General features: G+C 43.0%; 1 protein-coding gene across 2 annotated transcripts in view; it reads left to right on the forward strand.

Annotated features, from left to right (window-relative positions):
- DSTYK (dual serine/threonine and tyrosine protein kinase) overlaps positions 1 to 19,213 on the forward strand; it is a 67,796-nt gene that overhangs the window by 22,376 nt on the left and 26,207 nt on the right. For both annotated transcript variants that reach the window (XM_025355676.1, XM_025355687.1), the window contains exon 2: positions 3,561 to 3,949. In XM_025355676.1, the coding sequence (XP_025211461.1) occupies positions 3,561 to 3,949 (389 nt within the window). The remainder of the gene's footprint in view (positions 1 to 3,560; positions 3,950 to 19,213) is intronic.

Here is a 19,213-nt window from a genome sequence, read left to right on the forward strand (position 1 = left end):
CCAGGAGTAAAACCATCTGCTTTCAACTTCATTTCTCTCCAAGCCCTTGTTCAAATCTGGTAGAGATGTCAGATGATTGAAAAAGCTAAAGATTTAGTGGGAGAAGCAAAGGGCTTGGATAGTGACGTGTTGGAAAACAGAGACAGTGATGTTTGCCATAGACTTCTAACAGTGTACTGGGCTCAACTTCAGCACCCTTTCCTGTTGCACTGGTCTTTGGTTGGTTTGACAGTAGCAAGTTTATTTGTGGTGACTTTTTGTAGGAAAGATGGAGGTGGGGAGTGTTCATTGGGGTCAGATGAATAATGGGGTGTGTCTGCTGTGGTTTTGGCTGATGCAGCCTGTTTCATTGGCTGTCCTGTAGTTGACACTGTCTCAGAGGTGCAGATGCTTTCTCCCTCTGGTCCTGAAAAGTGATTTAGTTGGTTTTCTTCTCTATTATCCACTCTCCTGGTAGTAGCAGTAACAAAGGTTAGTTAGGTTTGTTGGTCTTTTTGTGATGAAACCATTTTTATTATAAGAATTTAAAGGTTGTCAGTATGCATTCACATGTAGACACTTATGTGAAAATCTGGGGAGGACTGGGAACAGAAGAAAGCTAGGAAGTGTAGATGAGGGTGAAGACACTCTAGCTGGACTTCCCACTGCTCGAGCTAAGACTATGGTAGTTAAATTCCACAAGATGAATGGAAGGGTCCTGTTCTTGTTTTTTTTTTTTTTTTTTTTTGAGATGGAATCTTGCTCTGTTGCCCAGGCTGGAGTGCAATGGCACGATCTTGGCTCACTGCAATCTCTGCTTCCTGGGTTCAAGTGATTCTCCTGCCTCAGCCTCCCAAGAACCTGGGATTACCACCATGCCCGGCTAATTTTTTGTATTTTTGGTAGAGACAGAGTTTCGCCATGTTGGCCAGGCTGGTTTAGAACTCCTGACCTCAGGTGATCTGCCCGCCTCCGCCTCTCAAACTGCTGGGATTACAGACGTGAACCACTGCATCTGACCGAAGGGTCCTATTCTTTATCCACATGAAGGAGGTTTTTAGGAGTGATGGTTGCTCTTAAACTATTCGTCATGATACTGGACTTTTCAGAGTACTCAGTGGGTTTGCTTACAGCTTTCTATAGGTAGCTCTCCCCACTAAATGGATTCTCAGACAAAACAAACAGATCTGTAACATTAAGCCCTTGGTATGTGTCAGGCATTGTGTTGGGTGTTGAGGATGAAATAGGATGGTTCTTCCTGCTTTTGATGATTATAAACAGATCATTAGAATAAAGCATGGTAAGTGTTCTGCAGTTGTGAATAAGGTATGAAGGGACTCAGGACTGGCTTGCTGCTGCTTGTTAATGACCACACAAGCAATTGGCTGTGTCCTCTTGCTTTTAGGTTGTAGATCAAAAGAGTAGACTAGTTGTCTGGTGTTACACTCTTGTATTTAGTAAATACCCTTGCACAGAATTATATACTTAGTTAACTCTGTTTGGTTTTTGAAAGGAACTCATCTCTTTCCCAGGAGAGTAGATTGGCTTGTTTCAGTGTCTGGTGTTGCTGATGTATATATGCAGGCCAGGGTGATATCCTTATAGACAGAGAGATATGAAAAGAAGGGCCCTAATGAAATGCATAGAGGGATTTGCGTGAACACAGACCTCTTTAACCCTTTTGGCATTACTGTTTGTGGAAGAGAAGGATGCTTAGGGATTTGAAATTGTAGCTGGGTAGGTTCACTCTGAAGTAGAACCACCTCTTAATTGACTCAGGCCTCTCTTGCTTCAATTCCGGCAACAAACAAAATAAATGGCCTACAAATAATTTAATGCAGCTTATGGTTAAGTGACTAAAACAAATACTGTTTCAGTTAGTGCCACCCCAAATTTCAATTATGATGGATGTGTTTGGCTCAAGGATTGTCCTTTTTGTAGCCTAAGAACTGTGTGTCTGTGCTGTTCTGAACAAATGCGGGAATTGCCTGAATCTTAGAGGTAGGCAGACACTGATATTGAGGGAATAAGGAAGCGATATAATTCAGACTGAGAATTTCAGTGAACTAATTTCGGGTTATTTTTCCCAGACAGAGATTCTCGTTCTTTAGGAAGCTTGTTCTGTCTTGAACATTATTTGAATGTGTTTGGGGAAGTTATCCATTTAAATTAGTAGTAGTTGCCTTGAAAGGAGAAGTTTTTTTGTTTTTGTTTTTGTTTTAGATTTTTATTTTTTATTATTTTTTGTACAAAACATCAGGTTGGTGAAAAACAGATTTTTTAATTGACACATAGTAATTGTACATATTTATAGGATACATGTGGTATTTATAGGATACATGTGGTATTTCGATATGTGGGTAACAATGTGGTAATGGTCAAATCAGGGTAATTGGGATGTCCATCATGGAGAATGTTTTTGAGATAAATCACATCTCTTTCTAGATTTGCCTAGATTTTATCCTAACAGGCAGTTATTTCCCTTTGTCCTATTTAGGGTCTTGTCTCCCATAAACAGAAGGAATGTGATTTGATTAGGAGGTATTGATGTTAATTGAGCACCCCAGTGTTTTAAGGAAACAGATGACTTGGCAGCTGGGATGTTGTCACCAGCTATCAGAGCGATGAACTGGAAAAGATTCTAGAGCTTATGCAAACCTGAATAGCATTTCATTTTATACATTTATACATGTTATATATTTATAGCTCATACATTTAGTAGTAAAATATGTCACAGTGAAGAACATAAGCTAAAACCGCATATGGTAGATAAATTTAAAAGGGCTCTATAGTGCTGTATTATGTGCTACATGATGGCATCTTGGTCAACAAAGGTACAGTATTTTTAGCACACCTTTTCTATGTTTAGATATGTTTAGATACACAAATACTTAAGATTGTGTTACAGCTATCTATAGTATTCAGTACAGTAACATGCTGTGCACGTTTGTAGCCTAAGAGCAATAGGCTACACCCTATAGCCTAGGTGTGTAGTAGGCTGTACCCATACCACCTAGGTTTGTGTAAGTATACTCTGATGTTCACACAGTGACAAAATCGCCTGATGATGCATTTCTCAGAATATATGCCTGTTGTTAAGCAACACATGACTGTAATCTGTGTTCAAGTATTAGTTCCTCTGTCAGAAGGAAGGGTTTAATTTTGACACATTCAGGTATGTTTCTCCTTGGGCTCACATCCCAACCAGTATAGTTTTTCTGGCTTTGTTATTTTAATAATCTTGGTATTTGTGATGGAGTCCTTGTAAACTCCTTAGGCTGTCCCTCCACTGAATGAAAAAGGAGCGGGGCGGGAAGATCAGGTCACTCCCACGTTTCTGAGTAGAAATAACAACTTGTTCCTAGGGGATGAGCTAGGGAAGGGAATTCTGTTTGGTATGTGAAGAGCCTTTTCTCACTGGGGTTTTTCCCCGATATGTCCTTCAACCAAGGTTCCTAGAAATTGCTCCTCAAGGACCCTGTCATCCTCGTGGGATTTCTGTGTGAGTCTCTCTCTCTCCCCTTCCTCACTCCTCTCTCTCTACTCCTTTCTCCTCCTCCACTCTCTCCTTCCCCAACCAGGCCAACTGAGCTGCATTTCCTTCCCGCCTAAGGAAGAGAAGTACCTCCAGCAGATTGTGGACTGCCTCCCTTGCATACTGATCCTCGGCCAGGATTGTAATGTCAAGTGCCAGCTGTTGAACCTGCTGTTGGGGGTGCAGGTGCTTCCCACCACCAAGCTGGGCAGTGAGGAAAGCTGTAAGCTTCGGCGCCTCCGCTTCACCTATGGAACTCAGACTCGGGTGAGCCTGGCGCTCCCTGGACAGTATGAACTAGTGCACACGCTGGTGGCTCACCAGGGCAACTGGGAGACCATCCCTGAGGAGGATCTGGAGGTCCAAGAGAACAATGAGGATGCTGCTCATGTTTTAGCGGAACTGGAGGTAACGATGCACCATGCTCTCTTACAGGTACCAATCTCATACTTCTCTACCAATTGTATACGTATATACCAGCTTTCCTTTTGTTTTGACTTTCTAGAAAAGTAATTCGATGATACATAGTCTGAACTCTGAGCAGCAGTGGCTAGTGGAGTCAGAGGAACATAATCTGGGAAGTTGAAAAACAAACAAGACTGTAGCAATACCATTCCTGCCTCTTCTTACCATGCTGCAAGGCCCTGAGTAGTTTGCTTGTCTCCCCACTTCCTTATCTCCGTTTCTAATGAAAATGAAAGGAATATGTGATACTTATATCTCAGCATGCTTTTACAGAATAATTGTAATCAAAGTTAGAAATCCTTTCTCATTTCTTAACCAGAAGGTATTGCTGGAATTGTCTCTAGTTACCTCTTTCAAAAAGGAATGATAAGATGATGGAGTATTGTTCTTATTAGAATTGAGACCAAGTGAAGAATTTTGTGGGTTCTTCCTTAGACCTAACCATTAATTTACTAAGTAGTACAGAGGACAGATAATTTCTCCTACTTTATAAGGAACGTGGGAATGTGAGGACAGGTCTGGCTCAATGTAAGGAGACATGGAGATCTTGTTATTTGAAGAGTATCTTAGTTTCTCTCATAAACTCCCAAAGAGAGCACAGATCCTGTGTCATCTCGTAAGATATCATATTGTCTAAGACTTTATATATTATCACTTAGGAAATACTTCTCTCTTGGTCTGTGTTTCCTTTCCTATTGGATAGTTAGGACTGGGCTATTTAACTAGACCAAATGGGTATGTGACTATGGCAGGGTCAGGAGTGGATAGGGATAAAATAATTCAGCCATACTCAGAGTTTGACCCTTGGTTAACTGTGCCAGGAAGGATGGGCTAGTTTGGCAGGACCTGAAAGAGTGGTTTTTTCTTTCCTTGTTTCTTATAACCACTTCAACTACCCCACTTCTAAGAAGCTTAGTTTCTCAGTCAATGAATGAGTCCTTTGGTTGTGGCCATGGCCTGTGACACCCTAGAAGTAAAAACTGTCATCTCATTTCCTTCCACAGTCCATATTTCTTTCATCTTGATAAATGCCACAGGGGGCTATGTAACAAGCCCCCATTCTCTCTCAGCTCAGTTTCAGTGGTGGTTTCCTGTGTTTTCAAACTGAGAGTTCACATTTCCTAGCTCTAGGATAATGTGAGGGTTTTTAAATAGCTCTGATAGTAACTCTGGCAGTAACCTTTGTATATTAACTGTGGCATGTTCAGTTGACCCATGAACTTCTTCACAATTCACAAGTATTTGATTGATCCATACACAGTCTCTCTGTAGTATACAGTCTTGGTCTAGTTCCTTCAAGCTTCCAATAGTTCAGTGGTTTTCAAACTTATATATATATATATATATTTTTTTTTTTTTTCTTTTTTTTTTTTTTTTTTTTTTTTTTTTTTCTTTTTTTTTTTTTTTTTTTTGAGATGGAGTCTCTCTCTGTTGCCCAGGCAGGAGTGCAGTGGTGTGATCTCAGTTCACTGCAACCTCCGCCTCCTGGGTTCAAGTGGTTCTCCTGCCTGAGCCTACAGAGTAGCTGGGACTATAGGCGCCCGCCACCATACCTGGCTAATTTTTGTAATTTTAGTAGAGGCAGGGTTTCACCATGTTTGTCAAGGGTTTGTCAGGGTGGCCTTGAACTCCTTACCTCAGTGATCCACCCACCTCGGCCTCCCAAAGAACTGGAATTACAGGCATGAGCCACCACGCCTGGCTACTTTTTTATATTTTAATTCAGTGTAAGACATACATTTTCTTTCAGGACCCAGTACATGTATATACATATACATTTGAAATACAAGTTTCATGAAACATTACTTTTGCTTTCTGCAATACATACTGATAATTTCCTCTCTTTTTGACTTCATTTTTTGAAAATGTTAGTAGCAACCCACTAAGTTGATGCTATGACCTGGTAGATTATAACCTGTAGCTTAGAAAGCACTGTTGAGCTCAGTGGCATACACTTGTAGTCCTAGCTACTGGGGAGACTGAGGCATGAGGATTGCTTGAACCTAAGAAGTTTTATCCAGCCTGGGCAACATAGTGAGACCCTGTCTCTAAAAAAAAAAAATAATAATACTGTTAAATAGCAGAAATGACTGCTGTAAGTCAGGTGGTGATTTTTACCATTCTTGCCTTTAATAACAATCCTAGAATGTGACAAAGCCATCTGCAGGAGAAGCAAATCATTTGATTTTTTTTCTCTTAGTCCCTTCATTTTTTAAAATTACTATTATTTTTTTTTATTTTTTTAATTTGTGAGACAGAGGCTTGCTCTGTGGCCCAGGCTGGAGTACAGTAGCACAGTCTTGGCTCACTGCAACCTCCGCCTTCCAGATTCAAGCAATTCTACTGCCTCAGCCTCCCAAGTAGCTGGGATTACAGGTGTGTGCCACCACACCCGGCTAATTTTTATATTTTTAGTAGAGATGGGGTTTCGCCATGTTGGCCAGGCTGGTCTTAAACTCCTGACCACAAGTGATCCTCCTGCCTCAACCTTGCAAAGTGCTGGGATTACAGGCATGAGCTACCATACCCGGCCCCTTCATTTTATTGATTTAAATTTCTAATGCTTGTCTGAGCACAATGACTTATGCCTGTAATCCCAACACTTTGGGAGACTGAGGGAGGAGGATTGCTTGACCCCAGAAGTTCAACACCAGCCTGGGCAACATAGTGAGATCCTGTGTACACACCTGTGGTCTGAGCCACTTGAAAGGCTGGGGTTGGGGGATCAAGTGATCCTCCAACCAGTGGAGGCTGCAGTCAGCTGTGTTTGCACCATTGTACAACACTTGGGTGACAGAATGAGATCCTGTCTCGAAAAAAATTTTTTTAAGATCTTTCTCTTCATTACTTTGTGGGTTTTTTAAATTTGTTTGTTTGTTTTTTCGAGATGGAGTCTCATTCTGTTGCCTAGGCTGGAGTGCAGTGGAGTGATTTTGGCTCACTGCAGCTTCTGCCTCCCAGGTTCAAGCGATTCTCGTTCCTTAGTCTCCCAAGTAGCTGGGATTATAGATGCCTGCCACCACACTCAATTTTTATATTTTTAGTAGAGATGGAGTTTCACCACATTGGCCAGGCTGGTCTCAAACTCCTGACCTCAAGTTATCCGCCCCCCTCATCCTCCCAAAGTGCTGGGATTACAGTCATGAGCCACTGTGCCTGGCCCTAATTTTTTTTTTAAATTTCTAATGCTCATTTACTTTTATTCCATAAATTGAGGTGCTATAAGAAAGTCACAGAGGCCGGGCGCGGTGGCTCAAGCCTGTAATCCCAGCACTTTGGGAGGCCGAGACGGGTGGATCACGAGGTCAGGAGATCGAGACCATCCTGGCGAACACGGTGAAACCCCGTCTCTACTAAAAAATACAAAAAACTAGCCGGGCGAGGTGGCGGGCGCCTGTGGTCCCAGCTACTCGGGAGGCTGAGGCAGGAGAATGGCGTAAGCCCGGGAGGCGGAGCTTGCAGTGAGCCGAGATCGCGCCACTGCACTCCAGCCTGGGCGACAGAGCGAGACTCCGTCTCAAAAAAAAAAAAAAAAAGAAAGTCACAGAAAGGGAAGTACGAGCCATCCCCCAAGTGCGTATCTGAGCATGTATCTTTCCATTGAGAGCTCCCAGGGCCTACTCCTGGTGTGTGCTAAGCATGCAGACAGAGGCAACAATTGAGGAAGCTACTTGAATGGGATGTTGAGATACCAAATCAGCTTTCTCTCAGCATAGTTAAAAATATATATTCTCTCCTCTTTTCTTGAGGAATTATCTAGCCTCTCATGTTGTTTCATGTGGTTTGTGAGACTTCCTTGGCCAGTGTTTCTCTAGATCTGCTTTATTCTCCAGTGGTTTTGGTGTAGGCCTTGTACCAGATCCCTGTAGTTCTAAGTTTAGAACCCCTTGTTGTTGAGTCTCAGAGGGCCTTGCAACCTTTGTAGAATCCAAGCACTGCCCTCTCACTGCAGCCCGACTCCTGTCTCTGTTACATACATCAGCAATGCTCATCTTACTGCTGGGGGCATTGCACAGCAGCTACCTGGAAGATCATTCATGCCAGCAAGAATGAGCTTTTTGTTTAGCTCCAGTTATTTTTAGGACGAGTGAGTTAGCTCTAAACAGCCCTTCCATCTGATTTGTGAAGAGGGTAGTAAAGAAAGGAAACATTTAGCTAAAGGAAATCAAGATTGAATTAGGGGAAATGCAGTGTTCATTTTGAACTGTCAAATTATCAAAGCAGAATTTCCCCTGCCCTCTTATACAATGGTCATTCTTCTAATACGTTATTTTAAAGTCCTCATAAATTAGCCATTTTCAGTTTGTTCCAGAATAGGCCAACTCACATGGACCCACACTGCTTGGTATTCCCACCTTTTTAGTTCTGGATCCCCTGAGATTCTCAGTTCAAAATTCAACAATAGAGGAACACTGTCAAGCCATTCGTAGCTGAAACCTCATTTGGTGTTCAAACATAGTCACTTTGCAGTTGGCAGCACAGTTCACCATTCGCCATATTCACTAGTTGTGTCTTTATTACTCCCCCTTCCCCCACCCTCATGCCTTCCTCAAGCATATATGTCTGACACCTCCTTTTCTTTTTCTTTCTTCTTAGAAATCTGATGGAACAGTTGTCTGCCTTAGAGTTGCTCAATCTGATATATCTGTGTGTGTGTGTGTGTGTGTGTTTTTTTTTTTTTTTTCTCCTGTGAACACCTGTAAGAAAAGGAAGAAGCAGCAGCAGAAGCGATTAAACTTGCTCAGCCTGAGATGGGATTCCTGCAGCCTGGAGGTGGCATTTTGTTTACTGTGGCAGTTACATAGCTTCAGTTGATCTGCTCTGATCAGTAGCCCACCAGGTGCTTTTGACCTTTTGGGCTGCCACATACTGACCTGGTTATTGGCTCATGGTGTTATCTGTTGGGGTTTACTTCAGGGAACTGAGGTAGACTAATATTTCCAGGCAAGGTCAGTGACTTGCAAATAACCTTTTTTTGTGTGTGTGTGACGGGGTCTTACTCTTGTCACCCAGGCTGGAGTGCAATGGCGCAATCTTGGCTCACTGCAACCTCTGCCTCCTGGGTTCAAGCGATTCTCCTGCCTCAGCCTCCTGAGTAGCTGGGATCACAGGTGCCTGCCACCATGCCTGGCTAATTTTTGTACTTTTAGTAGAGACGGGGTTTCACCATGTTGACCAGGCTGGTCTCGAACTCCTGACCTCAGGTGATCTGCCCACCTCAGCCTCCCAAAGTGCTGGGATTACAGGTGTGCACTACCATGCCTGGCTAATTTTTGTACTTTTAGTAGAGACGGGGTTTCACCATGTTGACCAGGCTGGTCTCAAACTCCTGACCTCAGGTGATCTGCCCACCTCGGTCTCCCAGAGTGCTGGGATTACAGGTGCGCACCACCATGCCTGGCTGATTTTTGTATTTTTTGTAGAGATGGGGTTTCATCACGTTGGCCAGGCTGGTCCCGAACACTTGAGCTCAAGCAATCTGCCTGCCTTGGCCTCCCAAAGTGCTGGGATTACAGGGATGAGCCACCACGCCTGGCCGCTAATTGTTTTTGTTTGTCTGTTTTGCTACCCTGTTTTTAACGAACAGATATTGGTATTTTAAATTTTTCAGTAATTAATGCTTTTACAACTCATAAGCATTATAAAAGATCTTAAAATGACAAGTTTACATAAAATTTTAACCCCCAAATTTACTAAACACTGTTTGTTGCTAGAAAACTGGCTTCTCTCATTTTTTTGTCTAGTTATTGGCATTTCAAGACCAGACTGGGCTACAAAGTGAGACCTCATCTCTACGAAAAATGAGCCAGGTGTGGTGGCGTACACCTGTGGTCCCAGCTACATAGGAGACAGAGGCAGGAGGATCAGTTGAGCCCAGGAGATCGAGGCTGCATTGCATCTTGGGTTACAGAGTGAGACCCTATCTCAAAAAAAAACAAAAACCACACACACACACAAACCCCAACATCAGTGGCTCACACCTGTGGTTCCAGCACTTTGGGAGGCTGAGGTGGGCGGATCGCCTGAAGTCGGAAGTTTGAGACCAGCCTGGCCAACATGGTAAAATCCTGTTACTATTAAAAATACAAAACTTAGCTGGACGTGGTGGCAGGTGCCTGTAATCCCAGCTACTCGGGAGGCTGAGGCAGGAGAATCGCTTGACCCAGGGAGGTGGAGGTTGCAGTGAGCCGAGATCACGCCACTGTACTCCAGCCTGGGCGACAAGAGTGAAACTCTGTCTCAAAAAAAAAAACCCAACATTTGTTATAGGTTACTTACCTTTAGTTAGATACCATATTGTCTCTTGACTATATCTAGGTTAAAAGATAAAAATTGATAGGTAAAAGGTAAGAAAGAATGCTGAGTAAGGCCCTCAGGGCAAGAAGATACTGTTGGTGGAGGGAGTCTATGGAATTGGGCCAAAAAATGGTCAACTCCACGGGAAAAGAAACAAGGATCGTATTTATATGTACAGGATAGAGAAATAAGAAATGATATTCTAGAAGTATAATTCAAAATTTAAAAACTTATTTTATGTGGCAAAAAAGGGAAACTGAAGTGATGTATTTAAAAAGGATGTGGAAAGTTCAGGTGAATGCTAAATTATAAATTCTTTATGGCAGTAATCCTATTTTGTTTTTAATATCTCTCTCACCTTTACCCTAGCATGCACTAACATACATAGTAAAATGTAACCATCCTGCATACATTGTTCTTTGCCAAAAAACCTGGGAATTCCTGTTATAGGCTAATATACCTATGAAGGATATGTGTGATTCAGAGGCAATATATTTTTTTTAATCCCTATGCTCACTGTAATAACCTTGATATATCTCTTAAAAGAACAGCCTGGCTGGGCGCAGTGGCTCACGCCTGTAATGCCAGCACTTTGGGAGGCCGAGGCAGGCAGATTGCTTGAGTTCAGGAGTTTGAGACCAGCCTGGGCAACAAGGCAAAACCCTTTCTCTACAAAAAATACAAAAATTAGCTGGGTATGGTAGCACATGCCTGTAGTCCTAGCTACTCAGGAGGCTGAGGTGGGAGGACCACTTGAGCCTGGGAAGTGGAGATTGCAGTAAGCTGAGACCGCGCCATTGCACTCCGGCCTGGGTCTCTGTCTCAAAAATAAATAAATAAATAAATAAATAAATAAATAACAACATCCTGTGTAGCCATAAAAAAGAATGAATTTGTGTCCTTTGCAGGGACATGGATGAAGCTGGAAGCCATCATTCTGAGCAAACAGGAACAGAAAACCAAACACTGCATGTTCTCACTCATAAGTGGGAGTTGAACAATGAGAACACATGGACCCAAGGAGGGGAGCATCAGACACGGGGGCCTGTTGGGGGTGTTGGAGGAAGGGGAGGGAGAGTATTAGGACAAATACCTAATGCATGTGGGGCTTAAAACCTAGATGATGGGTTGATAGGTGCAGCAAACCATACCTATGTAACAAACCTGCATGTTCTACACGTGTATCCCAGAACTTAAAGTAAAAAAAACAAAAAATAACATCCTGAAGCTGAGGCTGTATTTCCTCAGTTCACTGTCAGTGATTCATCTCTGGCCTTCCAGGGTTGGCTCTTTTTTTTTTGAGACGGAGTCTCGCTCTGTTGCCCAGGCTGGAGTGCAGTGCAGTGGCCGGATCTCAGCTCACTGCAAGCTCCGCCTCCCGGGTTTACACTATTCTCCCGCCTCAGCCTCCCGAGTAGCTGGGACTACAGACACCTGCCACCTCGCCCAGCTAGTTTTTTGTATTTTTTAGTGGTGACGGGATTTCACTGTGTTAGCCAGGATGGTCTCAATCTCCTGACCTCGTGATCCGCCTGTCTCGGCCGCCCAAAGTGCTGGGATTACAGGCTTGAGCCACCGTGCCCGGCCCAGGGTTGTTAGCTCTTGAGGCGAAAATCTGACAGCAGTCACAGTCTTAATCTTCTTCTTTTGTCTTCTTCCTTTGCTAGGATTCTGTCTACCTCTTTCCTGCACCAAATAGCTTCCTTTCTGTTTTTACTGTCTCACATATTTGTTTCCTTTTGAGTAGAGGATGGATGGGGTAGGGAATCTTCCCTAATTCAGAGACTTAGAGATTGAAAAGTATTGTCAATGGGCAGAAACTGTTGTTAGGACTATTAACAATATTTTCTTTTTGACTGCTATCGTGATGTCTCAGCCAATCCATAGAGGATATTATCTTGTTTGATAATGGAGCCTTTACTTTGTAACCAGCATATACTTAATACAGAACCCTAGCTAGAATTGTTAGGACCCCTGAAAGCATCTAGTCTATCTTTTATTCTACTACACCAAATCAGACAGTGCTTGACACAGAGTGGGTCTTCCATGAGTGTTTAAACATTGTCTTTGTAGCTACGGGGACCTGGATTTATATCCTGGTTTTGTCACTTAGCTGTGTCACTTTGTTCCCTCATTTATAAGATGGGGCTATAATTCCTATCTTTTTTTTTTTGTCTGAGACAGTGTCTCACTTTGTCGCCCAGGCTGAATTGCAGTGGCAGGATCGTGGCTCACTGCAGCCTCAACCTCCTAGGCTCAAGTGATCCTCTCATCTCAGCCCCTGAGTACCTGGGACTACAGGCGCATGCTACTATGCCTGGCTAATTTTTGTATTTTTTTGTAGAAATGGGGTTTTGCCATGTTGCCCAGGCTGGTCTCGAACTTCTGGGCTGAAGCATTCTGCCTGCCTAAGCCTCCCAAGGTGCTGGGATTACAAACATGAGTCACTGTGCCCGGCCTATAATTCCTATCTTTTAGAATTGGTATGAGGCTAACGTGAGAGAATGTGTTAAAAGCACCTACCACAGTGTCTGGCACATAGTAAGCCCATTTCCTTCTCCCTTTGAATAAATCAGTGTCCTTGAGAAGACTTCCTGCTCTCTCAGTCACCCATCCCTTCCCTGACAATCATCCACATTGGAACTCCTCCCAAAACTTAAGGCTTCTTCTTCCAACTTACTTATAGTTATTCTTCTACTCTTATTAGAGAGAACATTCTTCATAATTCATTATGGCTTATTTTTGTAATAAAATGAAAGCAGAAAGCTGTTATAAAAGGTTAATAATACGGAAGTATATAAAAGTTGAAAGGTAAAGTTTTCCCTCCTTTCTCTTTCCCGCTTCTCCATTCTAGACAAACTATTTTGTCTCTCTCAATCTAGTAAGTGGCAAAAGAATAAAATTCAGATTTCTACTTTTGTGTACATCAGTAGATACCTAGATGTTTGACTGTCCATTAGGTAGAATGCATAGAGACCATTCAGTATATTCTTATCAACTTGTCAATTACCTAATCCATTGTCATTTGAGATAGAGAGAAGAGAGTTCAGATCCTTAAAGTCTTCATGCTTATGAACTGAGAATCAGAGCTAAAACCTTTGCTTTGGGTGTTTGGAATTATAAATATTCTTCTACTTTTAACATGATGGTCTCATGCTTTCTGTGGCTTCTGAGGGCTATGATTGTGATTATGTTTTTTCTAAGTCTTATATCTGGCCTGAGTTACACACTGATGCTTTTACTAGGTAGGGAGATGAGCTTGTATCCATTCAATGTTGACTACTGGGATAAAACTCTGTTTTGCCTTCACATTGATCCCAGTTTCTTTGAGGCATGTTGTAACCTAGAAACATGTTATAGCTGTTTGGTTGCAGCTCCCCCTTGGAAGGTATATGTACCACCAAGAGTCAAGGTATTTTATTTTCTTTTTTTTTTTTGAGATGGTGTCTCACTCTGTCACCCAGGCTGGAGTGCAGTGGCAGGATCTCGGCTCACTGCAACCTCTGCCTCCTAGGTTCAAGCGATTCTCCTGCCTCAGCCTCCTGAGTAACTGGGATTACAGGTGCCTGCCACCGTGCCTGGTTAATTTTTGTATTTTTAGTAAAGATAAGGTTTCAGTATGTTGGCCAGGCTGGTCTCAAACTCCTGACCTTAAGTGATTCACCCGCCTTGGCCTCCCAAAGTGCTGGGATTACAGGCTTAAGAGTGATGTTTCAGGGAACTATTTAGAAATGATAAAGAATCAGCCCTGTGTGAAAACAAACAGGAGAAACCTTTCAAATGCCCAGTGAGAATGTCATGAGAGGAGAACTGGAAGTAAAGATAGCTAGAATATGGGGACAAGGATAGAGGTCAAGGGTGTGCAAGGACAGGACAGTTATTAATATATAGTTGCATACTTTTCTATGTGATGTGAACCTGAGGCTTCAGAACTCTAGAGAAAGCAAAGACACCTGCTACCTACCAACTTTAGCCTGTGTACATAACTGTTTTCTGGGTTTTTTATTTGTATGTTTGTTTATACTTTAGAAATAGGGTCTCATTCTGTTGTTCAGGCTAGAGTACAGGAACGTGATCATGGCTCACTGTGACCTCAACTTCCTGGGCTCAAGGGATCTTCCTGCCTCAGCCTTCCGAGTAGCTGGGACTATAGGTGTTTGTCACCATACCCGGCTAATTTGTTTTATTTTTTTGTAGAGATGGAGTCTCGCCATATTGCCCAGGGTGGTCTCGAACTCCTGGGCTCAAGGGGATCCTCCAGCCTCAGCCTTACAAAGTGCTGGGGTTACAGGCGTGAGTCACTGTGCCAGGCCACTGTTTTCTGTTTGAATTAGCAGTTAGTATAATCATCCTTTGTTATAATAGAGTTTTAGTAATGTGCCATGAGCTACAGAGTAGGGATTCTTCACCTATAAGAGTCAGTACTCTTAGGAAGGGGTCAGCCTTCTCCAGTGATTGAGTGATTACTTCTTGGCATTTAAAATAGCGTCACTGGCTGGGCACAGTGGCACATGCCTATAATCCTAGCACTTTGGGATGCCAAGGCAGGAGGATTGCTTGAGCTCAGGAGTTTTAAGACCAGCCTGGGCAACATAGTGAGACTTTGTCTCTACAAAAAATTTAAAAATAAATAAAGTAGGCCAGGCGCGGTGGCTCAAGCCTGTAATCCCAGCACTTTGGGAGGCCGAGATGGGCGGATCACGAGGTCAGGAGATCGAGACCATCCTGGCTAACACGTTGAAACCCCGTCTCTACTAAAAAAAATACAAAAAACTAGCCGGGGGACGTGGCGGGCGCCTGTAGTCCCAGCTACTTGGGAGGCTGAGGCAGGAGAATGGCGTAAGCCCAGGAGGCGGAGCTTGCAGTGAGCTGAACTCTGGCCACTGCACTCCAGCCTGGGCGACAGAGCCAGACTCTGTCTCAAAAAAAAAGTAAAATAAATTAAATAAATAAATAAATAAAATAAAATAAAATAGTGTTATTTTACACTTTATACCCAAAACAAAACCAAAGAAGTATATTCTGGTGTTTGTAGAGTAGCAAGCTCCTTTCTATTGCATTTCCTTTTTTTTTTTTTTTTTTAAGATGGAATTTTGCTCTTGTTGCTCAGGCTGGAGTGCAATGGCATGATCTTGGCTTACCACAACCTCTGCCTCCTGGGTTCAAGTGATTCTCCTGCCTCAGCCTCACGAGTAGCTGGGATTACAGGCATGCGCCATCACCCCAGCTAAGTTTGTATTTTTAGTAGAGACGGAGTTTCTCCATGTTGGTTAGGCTGGTCTTGAACTCCAGACCTCAGGTGATCCACTTGCCTCGGCCTCCCAAAGTGCTGGGATTACGGGCATGAGCCACGGCGCCCAGCCTCTATTGCATTTCTTAATCCTACCAAGAAAATGGGTGGTAACAGATCAGCTTCTGTAAATTCCATGGATTTATGCAGAATGCATTCTACAAGAGAGATCTCTTTAGGAATTCACTGTGACTCAATATGGGAATTACGGGTTACTGTCATGATTCCTTGAGATTCTTTTTACTTGATTGAGTTAGGAGCAAAATGCTTACTCATTGCTTTATTCTTGGAGTAGAGGCAAATACGATTTCAGATAAATGTGTGGGATAAAATGTGTGGGATGAGAGTTGAAAGATAGAAGATTTTACATATTTTGAAAGTGGTTTTGAGCATCATTTCTTCATTAATTCATTCCATGTTTATTTATTGGATGCTTACTAAGTGCCAGACACTGTTCTAGGTGCTAAGAAGGGATATAGCCATCCATGAAACAGTCTGAGGTCAGACTTCCCTCTCAGGTGGCCATACTAAGACCCATAACAGCTCTGGCTCATCCTCTTTATATTAATTTTTATTTTTTCACTCCCTGTCTCCAGGAGACAGTGTTGGCTTCCTTTTTTGTTTATAACCGTCAGGCATGAGTCATCCCTTCACTGTGAGTATTGCAGAATCGCATATCACATTCCAGCCTAATTTGTACTGCTGCCAGGGTCTCTGCCAGCAGCTCTTTGCCTATCTTCTGACTGTCATGATACTCAGAGCAGTGACACCACCTGCATACGTTAGTCAACTGGGGAAGGGAGAAGAGAGAGCATAATACCTGTTTTCTATCCATTGTTGTTTAGTACAAGGTATATTTAGAAATGGGCAGCTTCTTTCTGGGTGCCAATATATCAGGCCATACTCTACCATTAGAAAGCCCGAAATCCATGGCCGGGCACAGTGGCTGATGCCTGTAATCCCAGCACTTTGGGAGGCCAAGGTGAGCAGATCACCTCAGGTTGGGAGTTTGAGACCAGCCTGACCAACATGGAGAAACCCCATCTCTACTAAAACAACAAAATTAGCCCAGCATGGTGGTGCATGCCTGTTAACCCCACTACTTGGGAGGCTGAGGCAGGAGAATCGCTTGAACCTGGGAGGCGGAGGTTGCAGTGAGCCAAGATTGTGCCATTGCACTCCAGCCTGGGCAACAAGAGTGAAACTCCGTCTCAAAAAAAAAGAAAAATTAAAAATAAAAATAAAGCCCAAAATCTTTTATTATTATTATTATTATTATTATTATTATTTTAGACAGTGTCTCACTCTGTTGCCCAGGCTAGAGTGCAGTGACGTGATCTCAGCTCACTGCAACCTCCGCCTCCTGGGTTCAAGTGATTCTCATTCCTCAGCCTCCCGAGTAGCTGAGATTACAGGCATGTGCCACCATGCCCAGCTAATTATTTATTTATTTATTTATTTTGAGACAGAGTCTCACTCTGTCACCCAGGCTGGAGTGCAATGGTGTGATCTCAGCTCACTGTAACCTCTGCCTCCCGGGTTCAAGTGATTCTTCTGCCTCAGCCTCAGCCTCCTGAGTAGCTGGGACTATAGGCTTATGCCACCACGCCCAGCTAATTCTTGTGTTTTTAGTAGAGACAGGGTTTCACCATATTGGCCAGGCTAATCTTGAACTCCTGACATTGTGATCCACCTGCCTCAGCCTCCCAAAGTGCTGGGATTACAGGCGTGAGCCACCGTGCCCAGCCTAATTTTTGTATTTTTAATAGAGACTGGTTTTGGCCATGTTGGCCAAGCTGGTCTCGAACTCCTGGCCTCAAGCAATCTGCCCACCTCAGCCTCCCAAGAGTGCTGGGATTACAGGCACAAGCCACTGTGCCTGGCTTCCAAAATCCATTTCTTTAATAATGAATTTACACCAACGAGCAAATAAAGTCAACTGGTCTCTTAAAAACAGTATTGGGCCAGGTGCAGTGGCTCACGCCTATGGTCCCAGCACTTTGGGAGGCTGGGGCGGGTGGATCACCTGAGGTCAGGAGTTTAAGACCAGCCTGGCTAACATGGCGAAACCCATCTCTACTAAAAAATACAAAAATTAGCTGGGCGTGGTAGCACATGCCTGTAATCCCAGCTACTCAGGAGGCTGAGGCAGGAGAATCACTTGAACCCAGGAGGCAGAGGTTGCAGTGAGCCGAGATCACACCACTGCACTCCAGCCTGGGTGATGAGTGAAACTCCATCTCAAAAAAAAACCAAAAACAAAAACAAAAACACCCAACCGTATTGGTCTTACAAATGGACGTGGTAGCTTTGGCTGATGTTTCTGTCGTGCACACAAAATGGTCCTTTGAGGAAAACCTGAAAATTTATTCTAGAATTTTGAGATAATCCATCAGAAAAAACAAGCAAACAAAATTCTTCCTGAAATTTCTAAACAGTACTTTGGTTTTGAATATTTAGGCTTTCCTTTCATAAGTTTGATTGGTTGATTTATGTCTTTTAAAAAATACGTATTTAGGGCAGCTTTGTAATATAAAAAACATTTGCACCTATAATTTTTGCTTTAATGTAACTGTTTTCTTTTCTTTTTTTCTTTTCTTTGTTTTTTTTTGAGACAGAGTCTCACTCTGTCACCCAAGCTGGAGTGCATGGTGTGATCTCAGTTCACTGCAGCCTCTGTCTCTTGGGTTCAAGCAATTCTCTTGCCTCAGCCTCCAGAGTAGCTGGAATTATAGGTTTGCACCACCATGTCAAGCTAATTTTTGTATTTTCAGTAGAAACGGGGTCCTCCATGTTGGCCAGGGTAGTCTTGAACTCCTGACCTCAAACGATCTGCCCACCCCAGCCTCCCAAAGTGCTGGAATTACAAGTGTGAGCCACCACACCCAGCCTAATGTAACTGTTTTCCTTTCTTGGGATTCTTTTTGGTCTTTATCTCATTGTTATATGTGATTATAATGTTGTCATTTATGCAGTTGTATGTTCTATTTTAAACCTTAAAATTTCTTACCAACTTTTTGAATATGCTTCACTGAAATGATTCATACTGTAGCATGTGTGACTCAGGGTAGTGAAAAGGGGTTTGTTTTGAATAGCAAGATGAGTATCAGACTAGTCTTCCAGCCAGAAAACATTCCATGCAACTTGAGACACAGATGAAACAGCAGATTTCTTCTTGGCTTCGGTTGGATGAAGAGTAGATTGACTTATGTAGTTTTGCTAAAATGACAAATGGTGAGATGCTAAAAGCACTTTGAGCTTTAGGGAGTTCAAAGTGGCCAGGCAAATTAAAGTTATGTGACCTGCCTGAGAAAATAGCACAGTTCTTTGTGAGAAAAGAAGGTGAGATATTTGTGCTTTGTTGGGAATAAAGAAGATTTTAAAAACTCAAACAAGGCTGGGCACAGTGGTTCACACTTGTAATCTCAGCAGTTTGGGAGGTCGAGGCACAGATCGTTTGAGCTCAGAAGTTCAAGATCAACCTGGGCAACATGGCAAAACCCCATCTCTACCAAAAAAAAAAAAGCCAAAAAAGAATGACAATTAGCTGGGCGTAGTGGCTCACACCTGTAGTATCAGCTACTCGGGAGGCTGAGATGGGCGGATCACTTGCGCCTGGGAGGTTGAGACTGCAGTGAACCTTTATT

Source organism: Theropithecus gelada, chromosome 1 (genome assembly GCF_003255815.1).
Source record: "Theropithecus gelada isolate Dixy chromosome 1, Tgel_1.0, whole genome shotgun sequence".
NCBI classification, from domain to species: Eukaryota; Metazoa; Chordata; class Mammalia; order Primates; family Cercopithecidae; genus Theropithecus; species Theropithecus gelada.